Source organism: Paramisgurnus dabryanus, chromosome 2 (assembly GCF_030506205.2).
Source record: "Paramisgurnus dabryanus chromosome 2, PD_genome_1.1, whole genome shotgun sequence".
Lineage (NCBI taxonomy): Eukaryota > Metazoa > Chordata > Actinopteri > Cypriniformes > Cobitidae > Paramisgurnus > Paramisgurnus dabryanus.
This window is the reverse complement of record NC_133338.1, coordinates 35,135,868-35,158,901: the sequence shown is the minus strand read 5'-3', so window position 1 is coordinate 35,158,901 and position 23,034 is coordinate 35,135,868. Positions and strand designations below refer to the sequence as shown.

General features: G+C 36.2%; 1 protein-coding gene across 7 annotated transcripts in view; it reads right to left on the bottom strand.

Moving 5' to 3' along the window:
* Positions 1-23,034, bottom strand: part of sorcs2 (sortilin-related VPS10 domain containing receptor 2) — a 207,868-nt gene that overhangs the window by 103,675 nt on the left and 81,159 nt on the right. For all 7 annotated transcript variants that reach the window (XM_065289404.2, XM_065289407.2, XM_065289408.2 and 4 more), the window contains exon 2: positions 21,352-21,419. In XM_065289404.2, the coding sequence (XP_065145476.1) occupies positions 21,352-21,419 (68 nt within the window). The remainder of the gene's footprint in view (positions 1-21,351; positions 21,420-23,034) is intronic.

The following is a 23,034-nucleotide window of genomic DNA, read 5'->3' as shown; positions in this document are numbered from 1 at the left end:
AGAGGCTTATAGCTTAATAGGGGCCATAAAAAGACATTTTACTAAGGCATGTGTCTCTTTTATGGTGTGATATGTGCTGTGGGATAGAGAGTTTATAGATGATCCTACTGTAGCTGTTTTCCCAACTCTAATGTCTTACTTGTTCAGGTTTCTTACTGCTTTCATGAATTCCCAATTCAATAAGTCCAAGGTTTATAGGCAAAAGGCTTAAGCCATATTTTTCACTTTAATATGACACCTCCTACTTAAACTATAGAAATTTCATATTTTTTAAACAGCAGTGGGAGCACACATTGGCACCTATTCAGTTTCTCCACCTTCTCTCTCGCTAATTCACTGTTTTTCTCATCTAACATGAAATACATTGATGTTTATTTAACTGAATCAAATGTAATTTGTACATAGGCACTTTCACAATTAGGTTTTCCACAACATATTGCATATTAGTTTAAGGCAAAGTCGTGTTGAAATGCTGCCAAAAGCGGCAATACATGAAGATTAACGAAATAGTCTTTGTTTAATATTAGTTCATCAAACTGATCAAAGTGAAAATGTAAATAAATACAATTTCTGTAACAATCTCTGTTATTTAAAGATTTATTAGCATTACATTACTTTAGATATATATGATGTATGATGTGTGTATTTGAAATAGGCCCCAATACGGAGTTAACTCAAGGCATATGCAAGATAGAGAGAAATAAAGAGGAAACATAACAGAAATAGATATGCGGGATGTCCTTCTGTGATGTATTATCACCATCAGTCATGTAATAAAGCAGCAGGTATCAATTACTCTGTTAAAACAGACAGATTTTGCCCCTCCACCCTCACGCAGTGGTCAACAATTTTCCATCCTCCTCCCATGCAGCATCCAGCAGAGCCCAACAAATCTACAGTATCTGCTAAGAGGATAAGCCATTTGCCAGTGTGGAGTCAATACAGCGTGTTCGGAAATTATGATTATAAACAGAATCACACAAGAAAGAGGATGTTATGAACACATGATATAAATATTTTAACAATAGAAAGAGAAAAAGCTGTTTGATGTGGTGGGTGTAAAAAAAACAGTTGGTCCCTGTGTGTCATTTATACACAGACTACAGCCATCTGTAAATCACTGTGTTTATCAAAAAATGTACTATTATTATAAAAATAATTATAATATTAAATCATTTCCTTAAAATTTACAATCATTAACCCTCTGGGGTCCGACCATTTTGGGACACTGGCAGATGTTCCAACATGCTCTTACATTTGGTCTTTTTTCAGTTGCTTTAAAACATAATAATGGCAAGTGTCTCATAACACTGTGTTCAGCACAAACTGGGCTACAATATTATATGAACTACATGTTTGTACATGTTTGTATTTTTGAGCGAAAAATGTTTATGCGTGTTTTTTTAAAAAGCAAAAAATCACTGATTTAAGTCCACAAAACCCATACTAAACATGTTTTCACAACACTTTTCTAAACAGAATCTAGTAGTCTAGAGTTTTTTCTTTAAAATGATGTGGAAATCATTCTGCCTACTCATTCACATAAAACAATATATTGATTTAGAAATCGTAAGACACTTTTTGTTTAGAGGGGCCATATGCGAGAAGGATTGATTGACAGCTGAGGAAACAAAAGACTCGCATAATGAGCCTGAATGAGCAGGAATGTGAGAGGGAACTACAGTAAAGAATGTGAGGACAAAAATAAATGTATACATGTTTGTTTGTGGTTTATTAAGAAGTTAACAATTTCATCAAAATAGAAATGAGAGTCAGTGGGACATTTTCAGTTTATTTGGAAAAAACCCTATTCAAAAACTTAACTTGTATAAACTAAGAAACTGATACACAACATTAGACTGCATTAGAGATAATGAGCTCAGCCAGGAAAAACGGTACTCTATTCACTTCAATGCAGATTATATAGACAGGCAATATTTGTTTTCGATTATAATTAGCTCGTTTAGACAATTCAGGCTTTCTTTGGATATGTGTATCATGTTTGTGTGACGAGTATTCGCAGAGTTTCAATTTATATTTGTAACGCGTTTTGAGAGACAGCTGGCAGGGGACAGAAATGTCTGAATGCGCACCCTGTTTATTTGACAAAAACACAAATATTTGTTGTTATTGTGAATGTACACATATTAAAGAAGACCCTTCACAGTTTCAAATTATGTTAAACACATAAGTGTATGATTATTAATGATGGAGTATTTTAACTTGATTCTGCTATGAAAAGGAGAAAACGCACCGCGTTTTTGGACACCAGGGGGTTAACCTATTCCTTACTAATGAGTACTAATAGGCATTACTTATTATGAAAAGCCACAATAAATCACATAAGTAACATCTGTTGTGGAAATCTTGCTATTTAAAAGTAAAAAGAAAAAAATATTGAGGAGCACAAGGGAGATAAACATAAGTAGAGACAAATACCAAAGCTCTATGCTGTCTGTAATTAAAGTTCCTTTTGGTTTAGTTTGCAAAGCATCATTAGAGATATAATGAACATAAATACACAGCATTTAATTTGACTAAATCCCAATCTTTCACATTTTATCATGATCATATTAAAATAATAACTTAATAATCTTCTCCCATCATTAACAATACAATCAAACAGGCAAGGGAGACAGAAACATTCAGTCTTTTCTTTCCTCAACATGCCATTACAGCTCTGTAAGATTAAATCATCTTACAATTCAAGAACTAATTAACTTAATGTGCCCACATGTGTTACAACATTAACCACATTATGTGATGGGACTGTTATGCTAAAAGGAAATCCTTATTATTTTCTGGATGGTTAACTCTGTAATCAAGAGGACTGTTCTTCTCTCCTTCTTATATGCCTTAACTGTTTGTGATAATGGATGTCCATGACAATGCCTGAAGATTTCTTTCTGTGGTTAAGTCAAGATGAAAGTCAAGATCTTCTTGAGCGCTTTTTTACACTACATGTATTGGTCATTTTGACTTTGGCAAAGACATCCAGACAGGTGAACTATGAGAAAGCAGCACGCCAGTGCTGAATAAGGGGTAGTTCACATTTCGCATCTAAAATCACGCAGAAAACATCACCGTTGGTTGGTTCTTGTCACATGACCTGCGGTGGCATTCTGAAAAGTTGAGATGTTTTTTAACTCGATGCGGTGTGGACGCGCATAGAAAAAACGAGTCCATCGTTTCCATTATGAGTGCGCATTGAACGCGCCTAAATAACGAACTTGAGGGTGTAAAAGTGTGAACCACCCCTAAGACTTTATACACCAACTACTGTATATAGACCAACAGTAGGCAGCACAGAATTCAAAATAAACGGAAAGAAAATAAGTGTCACTGTCTAAAAATGTGCAACATTAGCTGACTCTTGTCTACTCTGTATTTTAAAAAAGCACAATTATCCGATTCACTATGTTACATTTCCTTTGGTGTGTAGGTGTGCATTAGTACGTTATGCAAAAGGTACAAATCCCAAAGTAAACAATGACGCGAGTTACAACAAACACACAGATTGTAGGCAACAGTTTACTTCCTAGGTAGTAAACTTGTTGACGTGGACACTATGGTCATTATTATAATAATGCCCGCTTCAGACATACATTATAGCCTGTAAGTAGTCTATGTTTTCATATTTAAAGAAGTTATTACAGACTAAACCATGATTCAAGCACAAGTTTTGAGCAGTGCAGAGTAGCGCTTGTTGTTTGTCGTTTCTACGATCACAAATGCAGACATAGTGCCCTATCATACCCGGCGCAAGTGTTTCTTGCTGTTTTAAGCCTGGCATATGTTTCATTTTCACATTTAGCACCACGCTGTTTAAATAGCAAATACATTTGCACCTATTTTTGCGCCCATGGGAGTTCTGGTCTGAAAACTAGTTGTTTTCAGGCGCATTGTTGGTGCGTTGCTATTTTGAGACAACTAAAATAGACTGTACCATTGACAACAATATCAAAATATCTTCTTTTATGTGCAACAGAATAAAGAATACAGGTTTAAAACAACATGAGGGTCAATGATAAACAATTTCATTTATTTTTTAGGTGAACTATCCATTTAATGAATGTGTGTATGGTTAACAATCAAGGCCTGGTCAAGACAATATGTTTTCATGTCAGTCCTTTAACAGACTGCGCCAGCACTTTCAAAACAACCAGTCAGTGAAAGCACCAAAACTTGGCTCTATAGAGAGCATCCTATAGTTTCAGAATTTCAGCAAGACTGTTCATTTCACTGCTACCCATGGGCTTCCACAGTGTGAACTGTGTGTGGGATAGCGAGGAGTGAAAGAAAATGAGCGTAAGAAGGAGGAGGAGGCTAGGGGCTTGGCAAAGTATGACACCATTTGTGTCGGACACTTTTACTTTTAATTAAGAAGCCTTTTTCAAAGTGAATCTCTCTCTTTTCTCTAAGGCCCTGGAGTTTGGAATGAGATTGTGAAGGGACATGGATGATCATTTATACTAAACATTTTGCTGGGTATTAAACCAACCAGTCTAATACACATTACAGGAACCAGCACTGCTTTCTGAAACAGTGTATTCTGTGTAAAATGTTTACTTCAAGCACTTCTATGTTAGTATGGTGAGATAAAAAAATAGATGCATGCACACGTTTCTCATTCAGTGTTTTAGCAGAATCTGTCTGAATGAGCTTACAGTTCATTTAATCATTTCTCATCTGCAAAGCAGGTCAAACGTTTATGTGTCGAACACAAATATATCGCAATGATCTAAAGCAGGTTCACATAATGTATAGGTTCAGATCTGACAATCGTTTATCCATTTTTATCTGACTAAAATAAAGTAGATGATCTTTTCTCAATTTTCTCAAGTTGCATTTCAGCTCCCACTCTTAACTTCTTGCCATAAAACTTAAATCGTTGCTTCTTGCATGTGTTGGAAACATGCAATATATCTCTCATTTCCCATACTGTATCTCATTTTGTTCAAAATGCCTGTTTTATGAGTATGATGTCAACCACAATTATATATAAGGAAATTTCACATTTTAACCCCGTAGTGATTTTTTGTTAAAGGAAAACACAACCATTTTTCAATATTTTACTATGTTCTTACCTCAACTTAGACAAATTAATTCATACGTATCTTTTTTCAATGCGTGCACTTTTAATCTTTGTACAGTGCCTTGTAAATGTCTTAGCATTTAGCCTAGCCCCATTCATTCCTATGGCTCCAAACAGGGATGAATTAAAAAGCAACCAAACATTTCCATGGTTTCCCTATTTAAAGACTTTTACATGAGTAGTTACACAAGTAAGTATGGTGGCAACAAATAAAACTTTTGTTTGGAGCCATAGGAATAAATGTGGCTAGGCTAAATGCTAACACATTCAAGAAGCGCTGTACAAAGATTAATTGCACGCATTGATAAAACATAGGTATGTATTAACTCTTTCCCTGCCATTGACGAGATATCTCGTCAATTAAGAGAAAACGCTTCCCCGCCAATGACGAGATTTTCCGTCTTTCCGCAATACCGCTATTATCCACCAGGTGGCGCCCTTCCGCAACTTTTTAAACCCGGAAGTATTGCCCTATGGCAAGCGGCTGCATGTCCGTGTCTGTTTTAAAGATCGCTCTGAATGGGATCTCTATGAAAAGTCAGTCACAAAAATGGAATTATCTCTGCTTTTTGCTCAAAATATGGTGTTTTTGCAAAAACCTACCCATATTCAAAAGCTGATTACAAAAGAACCACTAAAGGTAGGATGAAACGGGTTTTTTGGTTTGAAAGCAGAGGGTCTGTTCTTTCATTTGGTATATTGTATGTTTATATATTTAAAGAAGAACATTTTCTGGAAGACATTAAACTTTGGTGAAAATCATGAAAAACGCTGGCGCTGGCTGGCAACTTTTTTTAAAAACGCTGGCGGTGAAAGAGTTAATTAATCTTAAATGAGGTAAGAACATAGTAAAATATTGAAAAACGGTGGTGTTTTCCTTTAAGGTAACATTCAAAGCTTATAACTTACAAGAGAAAGAAATACAAATAGTTCAAAAAGAGCATGAAACTAATTAAATTAGACTATGGGACAGTTTATATAAGGACATTAAAGCAAACCTTACAAAAAACATTATAGGTGTGCATCCTGAGACAGAACATCATCTGTATACATGTTAAGATACGTCAATGCAAAGTGTTTTTAAATTAAGGCAGCTCAAACATCCATTTTAGTCTAGGACTGGAATAAGACCTGTCCGAGTAATCGCCCTTGTGATAGATTATACTGAACACTACAGAAACCTATGTTTGTGTATGAGCTACAGCTACAGTATGAGACAAAAAAGGGCTGTATAAGTATATATTTAACAATATATTTGCACACATTTATATTATTATACACACTTAAACAAACAATAAAGGTTCTTTGATGCTTTTGCTAGTCTCCATGTGGATGTGCGTGGCCTTAAAAATGCAATGGAAGAATTGCAAGAAAAAGATCAAAGCAAAGTGAATGTTTTTTGTGCACGCACTTGAAGCTAGGCTACGTTTTACAAAGCGCTCAGAAAAAAGAGGAATTTAACTATATAACATATGCTGCTTAGCCTTTTTATCTTAAGCAAAGCTGACAATGTATTACATTGGTTATTTTTAAACAAAAACTGGTCCTTAAACAGCCCGTCATCGTACACGAAACTCACAACACAACCCAGCACTCCAGTTAAACCAAGGATTTCTTTTGCTTGACCACCCTGCAGTGCTGAATCAATGAGCTCCAACAGAGGTGTTTGATAAAAGGTTGGCTAACACTTTCACAGCACTGATGGGCTTGACTGCCAAGCACCTCAGCCAAACACACACAGAGACACACACGCAGCAGGTTGTCTGTTGGAAATGAAGAGAAAGATGGATAGTTTCGGTGTTGTGTCTTGTTGTGTGACTGTATATCCTCAGTGACCCCCACTGTGCCTACAGCACCATGGTAAACTTGCCTCTGAAACGTGCTGAATGCTCAGTCTTAAGAATTAGTGTGTGTGTGTGTGTGTTTGTGTGTGCGTGTTTGTGTGTGTGTGTGTGTTTGTGTGTGTGTGTGTAAGTGTGTGTTTATGTGACTGTGAGCTTCAATTCAAAGCCCAAATGCGAGACGGTTCAAATCCGAGCAAAATACAGCCCTCAAGTAAGCAGCGTACTGTGATGGCATGATAACACTTATTTGAAAATTGCTGAAAATTGTAAAATCTCTTTGATATGGGCTACAGAAATATGGTCTAGATTGAAATCCGGGCAATTTGGTATAAAATACATTTTTATGGTCAGCTCCAGCTGAGTGTGGCCGGCATGTGTGTGGTCAGGGAGTAGGATGAGGACATAAGGGAATGTAATATTAATGTGCAGAAGACAGTAAAAGCAAAAACTGCGGAAATTAATGAAAAGAAATAAAAACATATCTGAGGAACTGCACTGTAGATACACAATCCATCATCACAAAGAAACGTCTCACAGATCATCTCGTAAGCATCTGTCAGAAACGTCTTCAGGGTTTTCTTCTATGGTACTTAACCTATAGATCATTTCATAAGTTATCCACACGCTGGCAGAAAACGACAACTCCCATGTGTCTAGTAATTACCCAGGTTCTGTCAGTACCATTTAGCATCTGAGCTGTGAGGTCCGGAACTTCGGCCACACTTTGGCAACGGGGTGCTTTGGAAAAGCGAGGGTGAAATGCTGTTGGTTGAGAGCCAAATGCTTTAACTGGAGAGGGTAAATAGGAATAATGGACAGGAAAGAGAAGCAGTATTTTTTCTGAGCTCTGAATGCTTTCACAGTTCTCTCAAAGGCAAATGAAGAACAAATACACGGGGACACTTGTTTTTTCCCTTCTTCTCTTCTTCACTATACCCTGTGTGCTTCTCAGAGCAGCAGCTGCCTGTAATTTAGTTTTTAGCCTGCTTTTCGTCACGAAGGAATGTCCACAGAAATGTGAAACTCTCTCCAGATGGCGACGCGTTTGACTTCATTCAGCTAGTTCAAAACCCATTCACATTCCAGATTTACATGTCTCTTCCTCTTTCTTTCCTCCTGTCACATACATTCATTCATGCGCACATTCAAACAGTACGTCTGCTCACACAATCTTTCAGTTCGATGCTTTCCAGACACACAGACCTCAAAGCGACTGATATTTTATAACATCATATAAAGTTTATCATTCTTTCTCTCGTGCAACAATTAATCCATCTTTCTGTCTCTTTCCATAAAAATCGCCTTTTGTGGGAGACAGTCTCTACTGCTAGACAAACAGCAGACGTTTGTGGATGAAATTTAGGAGTATTTAAGAGTATTTAGAAGTCAGTAACCAGGATAACATAGCAAACAGGAAAGCAGCTGGGGAACAAAGTTACAGTGTGTTGAAAAGAATCTTACTAGGTAGTTGGTTTGCTTAAAAATGAAATCAAATCCCTCTCCATCTCACCCATGCATCTCTGTCTCACAAGATTCAAACAAGATAACCAAGAGCATACTTAACAAATCCATTACCAAGATTGTACATACACAACAGATGAGTCGACATTTAGGGAACAGTTTACCCAAAAATTCCAATTGTGCAATAAATTAAAATTATTTATGATAATAATTATATTGCATATGACATCACACATATCACAACTGATTTAACATTGGATTCACATGAAAACCTTATACTGTACTTTACAAGTAAAATTCATGTGGCTTTTCTCTAAGAGAGAACTATTCAAAAATAAAAATGTTTCTGTACCTACAAATACTGTACCACCACACATTCCAGTGGATTTTAAGAAATGATTGAAAGGGAATTTTATGAGTCTATATATTTTTTGTTTTTGGAAAAGCCTAACCAACATTCTTTTCTTGTGCTTCTTTCCCTTCATTATCATCATTAGCACGTTTAAGGTGTCTTGCAAATGGCACTGTCATCATCTTTTCAGTCATTACGTCTGCTTAAAGCTACTATGACACATAGTAGACAGAGACGTGGGAATATTACATACATAGCACCAGAAAAGAAGTCAGTTTGCCAAAGTTTAGATCTATTGGGAAGAGACTTGACCTCAGCAGGGTGGTTAAACCATGGAGAGAGACAGCTTGCATATTTTTCCTCTCTAGGCAATCTTTCCCACTCTTCTGTTAGAGTTTATTTTCCAGTCCTCCGCATGTTTCTCCTCTGTGTGCATTGGTATGAAACAGAGATGGACTAAAAGAAAGAACACAAGGCAGAGAAACACAGAAGGTCTCTTGCTGGAGGTCTTTGGTTCACATCTTATGTATGGTTTAAAATCCTCCTTTAAAGACGCAAAACTGCATGCAATTCTTCAATGACTCATTTTCTATTCTTGATCCGCCCAGGACCACTAGCAATACAATATACATGCAGGATGCATGAAGAGACATGAGAAGAGAACAAGTCCAGTAGACAGGAAGTTTTACAAACAGATGTAGCAAGGAAATGACTAAGCATGACAATTTACAGCTGTTTAGTCATGATGTCAGCTCTAGGAAAAACTTGAAAACCAATTGACCTTGACTTCTAATGGGAAATTTCTAATGGAGAATAAATAACATCAGTTTTTAAATCACTAAAAGAAAGTGATTAAAAATATGTTTTTGTCCTGTATTTATCCTGTAATAAGTTGTTACACAATAAGGCTGTCACAATTATGAAATTTGGGTGATGGTTAATTGGGGGGGGGGGGGGCTTTAGCGATTATGACGATTAATTGCCTGTTTTAGGGCTTTGACATTTAATTCTCAGAAATTTTTTGTTCATGAAATAATTTTCACACATTGATTCAATTATTTAAATTAAATATTTTGCAAGGTTTACCTGGCAGTAAATATTAATACACATAACACATATTTAAAAGTTATTATTTAATGAATATATCTTTTAAAAACAACTGAAAATAAAAATGCAACCAAAATAAACTCACTATACCAGAACAGGCCTTAAATAGTAGCCAATTCTAAGGTCAGTTTAGTACTGGACCACATGTCTGTAGTGGCTGTAAAAACTTTAATTCCTTACAGATCCTTAAGAATAGCATCCTTCACTTCCCTAAATTTGGAATTGCTGTTTTGGAAATGTATTTTTTACCTGGCAGTTCATACTACTTATCAAAGTTCTTAAATGCATTTTTTTCCACTGTATTGAATGGCTTTGCCATGGCGTTAAGGAGCGCCATCTGATGCGGTCTTGTTTATAAAGGGGATGCAGCTCCCCCTTGTGTATTTTTAAGAGATGTGCAATCATTGCGGTGATCTGAAATCATCGCGATGAGGTTAAACAATCGCGACGAGATGATTATTTAATCATTGTGACAGCCCTACTGTAAAACACAATTAATTTTAACTTTCTTGACTAGTGAGGAGTTGAGTTTACTAGTGAGTTTATTTTAAATAATAAAAATTAAGTTGAAATAATTTAAGCTAATTAGTCAAGAAAGAAGAAATGAGTTGTAAATTCAAGTTGACTCAACTTAAAATTGTAAGTGCAACAACAATTTTTACAGTGTATGTAGTTCTTATGTAGGAATTTTAAAAATGTATGTTTTGTTTAAAAAATGTATGTGTTTACATCTTACAATTTACATTTGATGTTTGACTGTGTATACTACAAGGGCAGCTCTTTAGAAAGAAGGATTTACAGGACAAAAACTTTTCAAATATAGTAACTTCCTTTATCACTATATACAGTGTTTTTCTTGAAAAGCATAGTGTTTTTCCAACACTGCTGCTTCTGTCCTGATTACCTGAGTGATGTGTGAGGGCGTGAAAAAAGTTAGAGAGATAAAGCGACCCTGCAGCAGTGATAAATACAAGATGAAATGTGGGAACAAATATAGGAAAACAGTGGAGAGTGAAGAACATGAAGAGCTGGGATACGGAGATACAGAAGTCCGTTTTTAAACCTCTAAATAAAGACAGTGCTGACTGTGGGTTAGAAGGCATCGCCTGAAGGGTTTTCATTTCGCTCCCTGCTTTCCCCCCAAGGACCTTTAATTACACTTGTTGGAGGCACAGGGGTCGGAAAGGTGGGGGTTGATAGGATGTTGGAGAATCTCCTCATGTATTATGAATCAGCGAATCCCCGCTGAGATCTACATACATGTGTGTGAGTGTGTGTGTGAGACATTAATCGGAAGGTGAATGTCTCTTGGCAATCCTACATAAGCGGTTCAAAAGATGTGTGAAGAACACATGAATTATAAATCCCATCTGCACAAGACGTGTGAGGATGTGTGAGAAAGTGTGAGACGTAAAATGCATTTGAAAGGTGTGATTGGATGTGCTTTTTCTCTATTCAGTGTGTGAGTGTGGCTTTATTCTCGTGTCTACACGCACGATGGTTCCCTGTCAAATCTTTTCGAGTGGATTCATTTTATTTGCAGTGCACTCCAGATAAACACATCGGGATGTATTTGTCCTGCTTGGGCTTGTGCTCTCAAAACTGCACAATCAGCTTTACGGTGCCTGCGAGTTTGCTAAACAGACTCCGTAAAACGGTCATTTGTACACATCAGGGAAAAAGCAATCAATAAAGAAACGTCTACTGGTTCTTTCAAAAAGCTCTTCAAAATGTTAACAAATGTGCTTTCTTTCAATAAAAAACTACAGTAGTGTACAGAAAACAAAATTATTTTCAGAGATTTTTTTGCTTGTACAGGGTGAAATTAACTGTAGCCAGCAGCCTAAAATGAGCAGAAACGTCTGAAGTGGTGTCAAAAGACGTGTGGTAAGGGGCAAGTTGTAATTTGCCTTTCAGAAAATCAGTTATGTTGCATCACATACTGTAATTAATATTCAGGTTTATACTGCCCCCACCTCCCCTAAAGGGACACTCCACTTTTTTGAAAATAGGCTCATTTTCCAGCTCCCCTAGAATTAAACATCTGAGTTTTACCATTTTGGAATTCATTCAGTCGATCTCCGGGTCTGGCAGTACCACTTTTAGCATAGCTTAGCATAATTAATTGAAACCATTAGCATCGTGCTCAAAAATGACCAAAGGGTTTCAATATTTTTCCTATTTTAAACTTGACTCTTCTGTAGTTACATCGTGTATTATAACCGAAGGAAAAAATGGTACGGCAGCAGAGTTCCTTGATTATTATGCCGGAATAAGACTATAGTTCCTAGCCATATAGACCCTTTTACTGTTTGTACACAATGATGATGTGGCAGCGTATGCGCGCGCATTTAGGCAACGGAAGTATCGTAAGAATCAAAAGTGAAGCAACACAAACAGTAAGTTATTTTAAAAAAGTTGACTTTATGAACATTTTCAACACAGCTACCAGATCCGTGTACTATAGGGGAGTGGATAGAAGACGTTAGCAGATGGCCAAAAATAAAGTTGCCAGATACATATATACGTATATTAGTATATTATATTTGTGCAACCAAACGCAACAACCAGACAATTTGATGCTGGGAAACCGTTTTAATAAACTTTCTGAGTTGCTACCACGTTAGAACCAATGGGGAATAACACCACTTCCGTTGCCCAAATGCGCGCGCAGGCTATTTGATCACGTGAGCCGTAAAAGGGTCTATCGGCCTAGAAAATTGCAACTTTAAATTTTTTTGAGCGCGATGCTAGCGGTCTAATCTGATTCAATGAATTATGCTAAGCTGTGCTAAAAGTGGTACTGCCAGACCCAGAGATCGGCTGAATTGATTCCAAAACAGTAAAACTTAGATGTTTAACTCTAGGGGAGCTGGAAAATGACTGTTAAAAATAGAGTGTAGAACATTTCTAATCTACACCCCTAAAAAAATGGGCGTTTCAAATGAGAATCTCATCCTTCATGCTTTTGTTTGTAATATGTGATTATGGGGTCTGTAATTAAAGCTGCAATTTGCAGATAATGTGCTGCTCACATCCTGTAATGTGCTAAGCAACTATTATTTCCGTTACCTTTCACATTGTTCTTATCGAGGCATAAACCAACCATCACGAAACATTGAGTTATTTTCAGCAGCACATATGTAGACTATACTGTATTGGTGAACTTGTTGAAAGCTGACTGAACTGACACACCATTATTGCATAAATAGTAAAAAAGAGTGGAACTGAAGTCTGAGCTTGCACGCTGCATGGTATTGGGTGAAAATCACATGTCTGGCTGCTGACTTAGCATTAAAGTCAAGTTCAAAGGGAGAAGCACTCCCACTTAATCGGACTGGGATGATTTACTGGTGAATGTAATATGCCATGAAGAAAGAGTACAGTAAATATGAAAGGAGATTATTTTCAACTTCAGAAATATTAGTTACTATAAAGATCCTCAGAAAGTATTAAAAATCCAAAAATGAAAATTCTGTCATCCTTTTCTCATCCTCATGTTGTTGTAAACCTGTATGAATTTCTTTTTTCTGATGAACACAAAAGAAGATATTTTGATAAATGATGGTTAGCACACAGCTGATTGTAACCATTGACTACATTGTAGGAGAAACAAATACAACGGAATACAATGGGTACCGCCATTAATCAAAATATCTTCTGCATCATTTATCACAATACTTTCATAATATTTGTTTTCCTACAATAGAAGTCATTGATTACAATCAGCTGGTTACTTACCATCATATCAAAATATCTTATTTTGTGTTCATCAAATTATCTCATTCAAAACTCATACAGATTTAAAACAAATGATGTAAATGATGACAGAATTTTCATTTTTGGGTAAACTAACCTTTTAATCACTTATACAGTACTGCATATCATAAACATCCCTTAGCTTAAAGGATAAAAAAAAAACTTGTGAAAAGAGATCATGAGAAAAATGAAAACTTGTGGAAAGAACCAAGTTCAGGTTACAAACATACAAACCTAAGCTAAATTAACATCATTAACATGTGAAATAAAGTGTTGCTTAATGCTGTAGGACCTTTTAATGCTAATGGAAACCCTTAATGACTCCTAATATCGAACAGCTGAACAAACAGCTGCGTGCTTCACTATTCCTGTCAATCTGTATTCATCCTTCTCCTAAATACCCCTTTAATTCTCTTTATTTACTAGGACTTAGTACTAAATCATTCAAACGGGACCTTTTGTAGATAAACTGAGCTTACAGCTACATATGAGAGTCTATCCCAGAAAAAAGTGCAATTAAATACACTTGATATAAGTACACTTAGTAAGAATTTGTCTTTAGTACTTCCTAAAGTAATATAAGTGTACTCAACATTTTGAGACACCATTTATATCACCATTTATATTATACCATTTAATTCACTAAAAATCAACTGAAGTATTACTGGAATTTACTGTAGCATACTTTTTTCAAGTGCACTACGGTACTAGGGTAGAACTACAGTATAGGCAATTTTTAATTATTTGTAGTGTATAACTTTTTCACTTTTATTTAGCACTTAAATACTAAAATGTACCGGTTTTTAATTATATTTTAGTACATTGAAATACTTTCGATTTACCTGGAAAGTGCTATATCTAACACAAATTGTTTCAGTCATCTTTTATGAAACATGTTCCATCCATTAACCTCCCAATGCCCTTAAACATTTCAATTTCAAGTGGGTTGAGCATTTTCAAGAAAACACCCAGAGTTCCTTGTTTGTATTTTTTGGACCATTTCTTGATACCATGAGTTTCAGAACAAACAAAAGAAAATGAACAAAAGTTCAAAGACCAAAACAATTCGATCCAAAAGCTTGTGTGCTTCAATTCATTCCAGCGATATAAAACATAACATACCTCTGGGTTTTCTAAAGGCTTATCTTTAGAAGACACAAGATTATCAGTTTTACTTTATTATTTCGGACAGACATGACCTCTGAACAGAGGGATAAAGACACCACAGGATAATAAGAAAGGATCAGTTACTCAGTACTATACACTGGGCGATTTGCCTAATTGTGAGATCGTCCAACCGTTAGCCTTTGAGATCGCCGATACACGATAGTGTCGGGGTGTGGCAATAGTTTACTCATTTATTAGGACCAGAGCACAGAGGAGGAGGCCAGAATGGCCTGCACCGAAGGGTGCAAAGCCCTATTGTTTTTCTTAGAATGTATTTATTTATTTCATTTTTATTAATTTCTTCAACGTTTTGGCCACTTTGGGTCCCTTAACATGCTTGAAACTCTTAAAATTTGACACAGACGTCAGATTCGTCCGCTGTTAGGCTTGGGCAAAGGCTTGACTACAGGCATGCATGACAGGGGTGCTCGGTAGCGCCCCCCTGAAATGCAAAAACAAACATTGGTGCACAGATTGGGCAAAATTTTATTTGTTCATTTTTTACTCATTTATGACAAACCACTTTATTGGCGGACAAAAAAGAAGCTTATTTCCTGTAAAGGCAACACTGTCACAACCAAAACCTTAAAACTGATGCCATATCCAAGCGCGTCAATTAAGCCTAAACGCTCTGAAATTACCTGCGTGCCAGGGAGCGTGAACAACGCGATCACTGGTTTTAAACCCCTGCACGCCTAAGAACCTCTCTAGTGCAAGGACATGTCAGAGTTACAAGTTCACGTGCGAGAAGGAATCCGTGCCACATGTGTTGCAAGCACTCTTGCGCAAAGTGAAGCCCACAAACCCTCTTATGCAAAGAAAAGCATGCAATGCACATGTTAATGTTAATGTAAAACTATAATGATAATAATAATAATTTAAAACTTTAATGGGCAAACATGCCAACTATTGTCATGCAGGCCCACTATCGGCCATATGTCTGACTATTGTCCGTAGACGATAGTATCGTCGATTGGCACAACCCTACTATACAATCATTTAAACACTGTTTTTAAAGAGTTTACATTTTTGCATTTGGCAGACAATTTTATCCAAAGTGACTTCAGTGCATAAGACCTTGTACTCTTTTTTTTAGTATGTGTTGACATTCGGATCAAACCCAAGACCCTTGAATTGCTAATGCAATGGTCTAACAACTGGGCTACAGTGTACCTTTGTGTACCTTACACCATTACACCTGACTTTAATGGCTAAACTCCTTATGAACACTTCTCTACCACCATATAACTCATGTATGGGTTAAACCTGACAAACAAGAAGTACTCGGGCCTGTGACTTGCATCTCCATTTTAATTTGATTGATCAGCTCTTTGTGTCTTTGAATCGAGACCGTTCAATCATCATTTCAGCGCATAATTTATGAGCGGAGCGACAACAATTAAAACATCAACAAGGAAGGCTGTACATAATTCATGGGATATCTTAAACAGAATGACTGTCAGTCTGGGCCAGGTCTTTGAAGTCTGCCGTTCGGCGGCCCTATGAATCTCATGAATAAAGAGAAGATTTAGCTAATTTGATTCATTTATTCTACAACATTAGTTTTTTTTAGCAGAGCCATCTGTGTCACTGAACATTTTAACTGCAGGAAAGGCACAAAGTAGAGGGGCCATTCTCACCAACTGTTCTGGATAAGCACCATGAGGTACAAGACAACTCAAGTGTGTCGTTTTCATGCAGCACTCATTAGGTGGGCAACTTGTAATGGATAAGTAATGTGATATCCCTATCAATCAAAAAATGGAGGTGCAAACAACTAAACAAAAATATGTTTAAAGATGTTTGAAATCCCAATTTTGAATTAAATAAAGGAAGCAGCACACTGTAATTCTGCCTTCCTGTCATAAGAAATATCCAGATGGTTACTCTCTGGCACACAGATACCCTACCTGCCCAAACACATGTCTAGCACAGTCGTGTGCCCTTTCTTTTGAAACATTCAAAGGATACTCTCCTCCCCCCACCTCTAGTGCACACTGGTCTATGTTTGCCCTGTTTTCCAAAACGTAACGTGTGGAGCATTTTTAGTGATGCAGAGGCGCAAGCTGGGAAAAAGACAGTGTTTAGCATTCCACCTGGTCATTAGGCAGCTGTGCAACTGATATATTCTGAGCCCCAATGTAAAATTAATGCCACCCTCATATCAACCTCAGACAGACAGCCTAATGAAAGCATTGGAACAAACATGGCATCAATTATTCCATATGCAGCTCTATATTTTTAGCTCCATCTTCTTTTCACACTTCAGTGGTTTCAGTCTTTAAGCCAGCTATAAAAATCCTCAGAAACAACATTTCTCTCATGATTGATCGGGAATTAAGTGTGACTTTGCGGTACCCATAACAAACAACCAAACAGCAACAAAGCAAAACAAACAAAGCCCTGTTTGGCAGACATTATTCGGTCAGGGTTAGTTGCTAATAAGTGGGAAATGTGCGAGACAATTAGCATACAGTCTAGAAAAAAGACCTCAGTGTTCTTAATGAAGTCATTTCTAAATTCACTGCAAAGGCACTGGACTCTCTTATCACACCCCAGAGGACCGCGGAAAACAACACAAGGAAGAAAACCAAGCCTTATTAAAAGGTATTTTCAGATTAATTTATGAACTAGTTATGCTTTCTACAAGCATTTTTGCTTATTGTATAGTGCATTAAACGCGATTTAGATAAGTAGAGTTTATCACTGTTTACTAGGACTTGAACAATTTTTTAAATAGTATTTTTGGTGTCATAATCAGGTTACATGTCAAAAACAACAAGTTCCTTTCCTTACTCTTTTATATGTACAATTTTTTTTAAAAATCAATAAAAAAGATAATAATAATAATAAAAACCAAATTAAAAAAACAAACAAATATAAAATAGGTATATTTACTTACTATTATTACTTTTTTGTGAAGCCAGTGAAAATTCTGACTGGGCATGTAAAATACTAAACAAGATTTCATCCTAATCTGCTCCACACTCTAAAAAATGAGTGCTAAATAGCACTAAAAGCTCGTTATCATAGGGGAACCATTTTTAGTGCTATATGGCACCTGTAAAGCACCTATGAAGCACCATCCAGGGGTGATATAGGACCACTTTAGCACCAGATTTTGTTCTATACAGCACAATATGGTTCTACACACGTGCTGGAAGGGTGCTATATTGCAGGGGTTTTCAAACTTTTTGTGTGTGTGGACCACTATTTGTAATCAAGAATTTTCGCGGACCACCTCATAATACTCATAATAAAATATGTCTACACAAAGTCCTGAATTTATCTGCACTTCTTACTCGCACTAAAACTTCTAAGGCTTACTCGCACTAAAACTATAACTGGTCATCACATCAGTACAACAGATTCTTAAAACTTATTCTTAAAAAAATATATATTTTTCTCGATAAAATAAATTCTTTTATATTTTATTTTGCCTTTAAACGGACCACCTGCAGTACCCTCACGGACCACTAGTGGTCCGTGGACCACAGTTTGGGAATGGCCGCTATATAGCACTTAAAATGGTTTCCTTATATGATTACAAGCCAGTGAACTGCTCGTGCTAATTAGCACCATTTGTTTTTAGAGTTAAGCAGAAAAAATATAACATATTATACTTTTTCAACAGCCATCTAAAAAAAACTACTCAGCAATTATTTTATTGTTCATGCTTTTTTTTATTCTGAACGGTCTTTATGTACTATACTGTTAAAAGTTTGCAACTCCTCAGGTTAATATGGGATTGCATGAAAACACTGTACAGTACCTGAATCATTATGTGAAACAACATGTGCTGTATCTTGTGCATAAAACTGGTAATATATATAAAAGCTTTCTTTCTCACTCACTTACTGGTAGCCTGCCTGCATAAACATGTACATCAAAGATTAATCTCATTTAAATGATTGCTAAATAAATTCATGTTAAGTCTATGGTATCCCCAGAATCATTATACGATGTTGAACATGGCCACTTGTGGCTGCAATTAAAATGTGATGTTTGTGTGTGTATGTGTTTCTTTAAATGCAAAGAAAGCTTCTGTTCCCCTCCCCGTATGCAAAGTAGGGGGTAGAGCGCTTACACATGTGCTTTGGATTACATCAAAACATGTGTCTCTGGCAGAAGTTTGAACTACTGTACGTGCTCATAAGGCGGAGTCTGTGAGCGGTCATGAGTGGGGCATAATCAATGTGACATCACATTGATAGGGGATCCCCAACAGCCTGTTTTGTCTAACTATTGCGGTTTAAAGGAGATTACACAAAGAAGAATATATGGATTTGTATGATAACAGGATGTTTTTGCACACACACTGGTGACTCATTTTTTGATAGAAACACATTAAAAAGTGATTTTTTAGATTAGGGGGGCTTTAAATAAAATAAGTAAAAAGAACACAAGAAACAAACAAACATCAGTTAAAAAAAATAAATAAAAATCAATTGTTTGGTTAAAATTATTGCTGGGGACAATTTAGTGCTCCCTAAATATTGGTAGGGACATGTCCCTCCCGTCCCTTACCAAATTGACGCTGTTTACTGTCAACGCAGAGAGCTAAATGTTTAAATTACTTTGACAATAAAAAAGGGTTAAATCCAAATTGAAACTTTCTGAATATTTAAAAGCAATGTTGGTTTTTTACTAATTCAAGTAAAAACATTGAACTGTGGGCAAGGCCGCCTTAATGCACGGGCTTACCTGGGCTGAAGCCCAGGGGCCTCCCAACTTCAAGGGCCTCCCAAGTTTGCGTTCATGATGCTGAAAAGGTCATATTGTTTTGTAACTTGTCAGGTTTTCTGTCAATCACTCTAATTGAACGTTACATGGCTGCTGATTGGTCCGTTGTAACTTAACGTGAAATAAAATGTCAGACATAACATATTTTTTATTCCGCGTAATGTAATTAAGTGCGCGTTGTCAACTTGACATTCCTGCACGTTAGACTGAGTATGACAGAGAAACAGGAAATAATCCACCAACAAATAAAAGAGTAATTTCTGAAATTTCATAATAAGCACTAGTGAGGTGCAGGTCTCTCTCTCTTTCGTGCGCTCGCTCGCTCGTTCGCTCTCTCTGTGCTCGTGCAGCTGTCTGAGTCTCTGGCATGCAGAAGTCTCTCCAAAAGTGCACAAGAAACTGTGCCGCTAAATTAAGAAAGGAGTTCCCGCACATAATGCTGTTAGTTGTTATAAAGTTTAAGTTTACTCGCGTTTATATCAGTGACGCGTGCGCAGCTAGAGCGATGTAGTTTGACGCGACGTTAGCTCACAGTACACACATCTGTTGGTTTAGAAAGACGAGAAAGAGACGCAACGGTAAAGGTGCAAGTCTAAGAAAGTAAAGAGCGACAAGACCATCTCAAATGATCATCCCCTGATAGCACCATTATAATCTCATTATCTAAAGATCTTATATACAGGTATGTTCCCTGTCTGTCTTGTGCATATTCATACTTGGTCGTTTTACATGCTTATGTATGCATAAATACTAAATACAATGCATACTATATCTTCAATAGCCTATAAAATAAATAACTGATTAAAAACCAAGATTCTGTCTATAAAGACTTATCTTTTATATCATTAATGCATTTAACAAGATTCTGTCTATAAAGACTTATCTTTTGTTATCATTAATGCATTTTTACTTTAAAACTAACTTTAACTTATTATATTTTTAAAACTGTGGTGAGCATTTAAGTATGAGTGGCAATTTTCTGCAAATTTGTATATTCCAAAAACTATATAAATATAAAGCTTATAAACATATATACTTTCACACATTTTGGTTTTATTATCACCACATGTTGCTGTGTGTGGTTGTTAAATAAAGTGTCTTGTGTTTATGCTCAAGTGGGCTCAGTGATATGTTAATAACAATATTATGGTGTTTTCTGGCTCAAAGAGGGAAAACTCACAGTTGTATGTCTCGAAAGAAACTAATGCATTTTGTGATGTAGATTACCTAGATATTACACTTAATAAAATAAAATTAGACTATAAATCGAGGGGAAGGGGGGCCTACAAAACCTCTTAGCCCCGGGGCCTCACATTAGGTTAAGGCGGCCCTGACTGTGGGATTGAACTACACCAATGTAGTAACAATTATTATATTCTTATTAGTAATTATTTATAAGGATTCAGAACAAGCGAACATGTTTTGATATGAAAAACGTAAGCAATTTTTAAGCCACTGGTTTCAAGTCTATACCTACCGTGTAACACAAATGCACAGTACAAATTTGTCATTGGTAATAAAAAAACCAGGCAAGAATTATAAGTGGAACGTCAATTTGTTTTCTATTGTGCACAAACATGTTTGAATGACAAGAATGCTTGACTGAAGTTTTAGTAAAGATTCTTTTCACAAATTCCACATCTTTCAAGTTGGCAAAAAACATAATGAACGAAAAATTTTTTTCTATTTTAGAAATCTAAAGGGAAAATCACCTTTGAGGGAAGCTTCTAACTTACCCATCTTTTTAAAATGCCTCCTATTGTTAGTGCCCTTAGTTTTTATCTGCATGTTTTTATAAAATATAAAAATCTTTAGTTACTTACCTCCAGAGGGAACTCTCAAGAACTTTGTTGGATTCTGCATGGTAATATTTAGTGAGAATGAGGATGACCTATAAAAATAAAATAACAAACATTAAATTAAAATAATGTGATAAAACGCTGCATGTGCTGATCAAAGCAACATCTAAAAATACACATTTACAACAAGTTCATTTAATTCATTTATTTAAATGCTGCACTGTTTGTAATACAACCCATTAAAATATATTGAATGTCACAATTAAATCAGGACAAATCAAACATTTAAACTATGTGGTGCGTTCACATGGCAAAAACTTCAGGAGTGACAACCCTATTTACTTGCAGGTGTGAGTCTGAAATTGTCCTATTCAGACAGCAAATTACAGGCACAAATAGAACACTGTCTGTATGAATGAGCAACTGACCTCAGACCCATATGCTTGTAACCATAGTGACTGACATAAATATCAAAAAGAAAGTATAATTTGTGCAAATGGACAAAACTTTATTTAAGTAATTACCAAAACACCTGGTGTGTGTGAGCTTCCCATTGTGCGGAGAAGAATAAACAATGGTGGTTCCATATATAAAGGTCCCGTTCTTCTTGTGTTTTTGAAGCTATGATTGTGTTATATTGTGTTATATTGTGCGCAATATAACATGTGTTCATGTTTCACGTGTAAAAAATGCATTATTTTTCACACTATTTACTTATCTCTACAGTTTTCACTGTCCTAAAAAAAGGCGTGGTGTCTCCCTTGTTCTATGAAGTCCCTTCTTCAGAAATATTTAAAGAGTTCTGATTGTGTAGTTTGTTTAGTGTGTTAATTCAAAAGCAGCTTAGCTAAGCCAGAGCTGTTTGAGCTTAGCTGGTGACTGACGCATTCCTGTGGGCGGAGTTTAGTCAAAAACTCTTATATTGACGTCATTCATCCAGGAAGTAGAGGGATTTTAATCCAAACCGGCCATTCGCTGTAGGCTTTAAAAAGGGGACTTCTGTTAAAGTAAATATAACTTTGAGCTTTATCATTTTGCAGGTATTACTTATGCTCTAACAGCAACATTGCACACTAACTAAAGTTTGAAAAATGGAATCAGGAAAAGCGTGACCTTTAAGCTTTACCCTGAAAAACGATAGCACTTAAACATGGAAAAAGTCTGATTTTCATGATATGTCCCCTTTAAGGATAACCGTATTATGGTACCATGTGAACGCAGCCTATGAGCAAAATGATAAAAAGCAGACTCTCACATTATACGCTGCACTAGAAAGTGCTATTCAAGATTCTGAAGACAATTTTTTCTACAAAACAGAACAGCATTGCTACATATACTTTTATGAATATTTTATACCCAGTATTAAATATTAAAACAATTATAATTTTGTGTGTGGTGCAATGAAAGAAAACTCAAACACATTTTCTCAATTCCAGCACTGTCTATTAGGATCTTGCAAGTATATCAGCAGAAAACTTTCCAAAGCATTTAGCTCACCAAAGACTACATTTGCAGGAAAAATGCTCTTTAAAAGCAACAGAAAGCAGTTGCCTTGTGTGTCTATTTCCACTTACACAGAAGCATGAGAGGTTTGCGGTTTTATAAACAGCACATAAGCTGCCCTCATTTGACAGATTCATCAAACTGTAACCGCAGTCCAACCACTTGCTGGACAACATCCTCTTAACCTCTACTATGCAAACAATT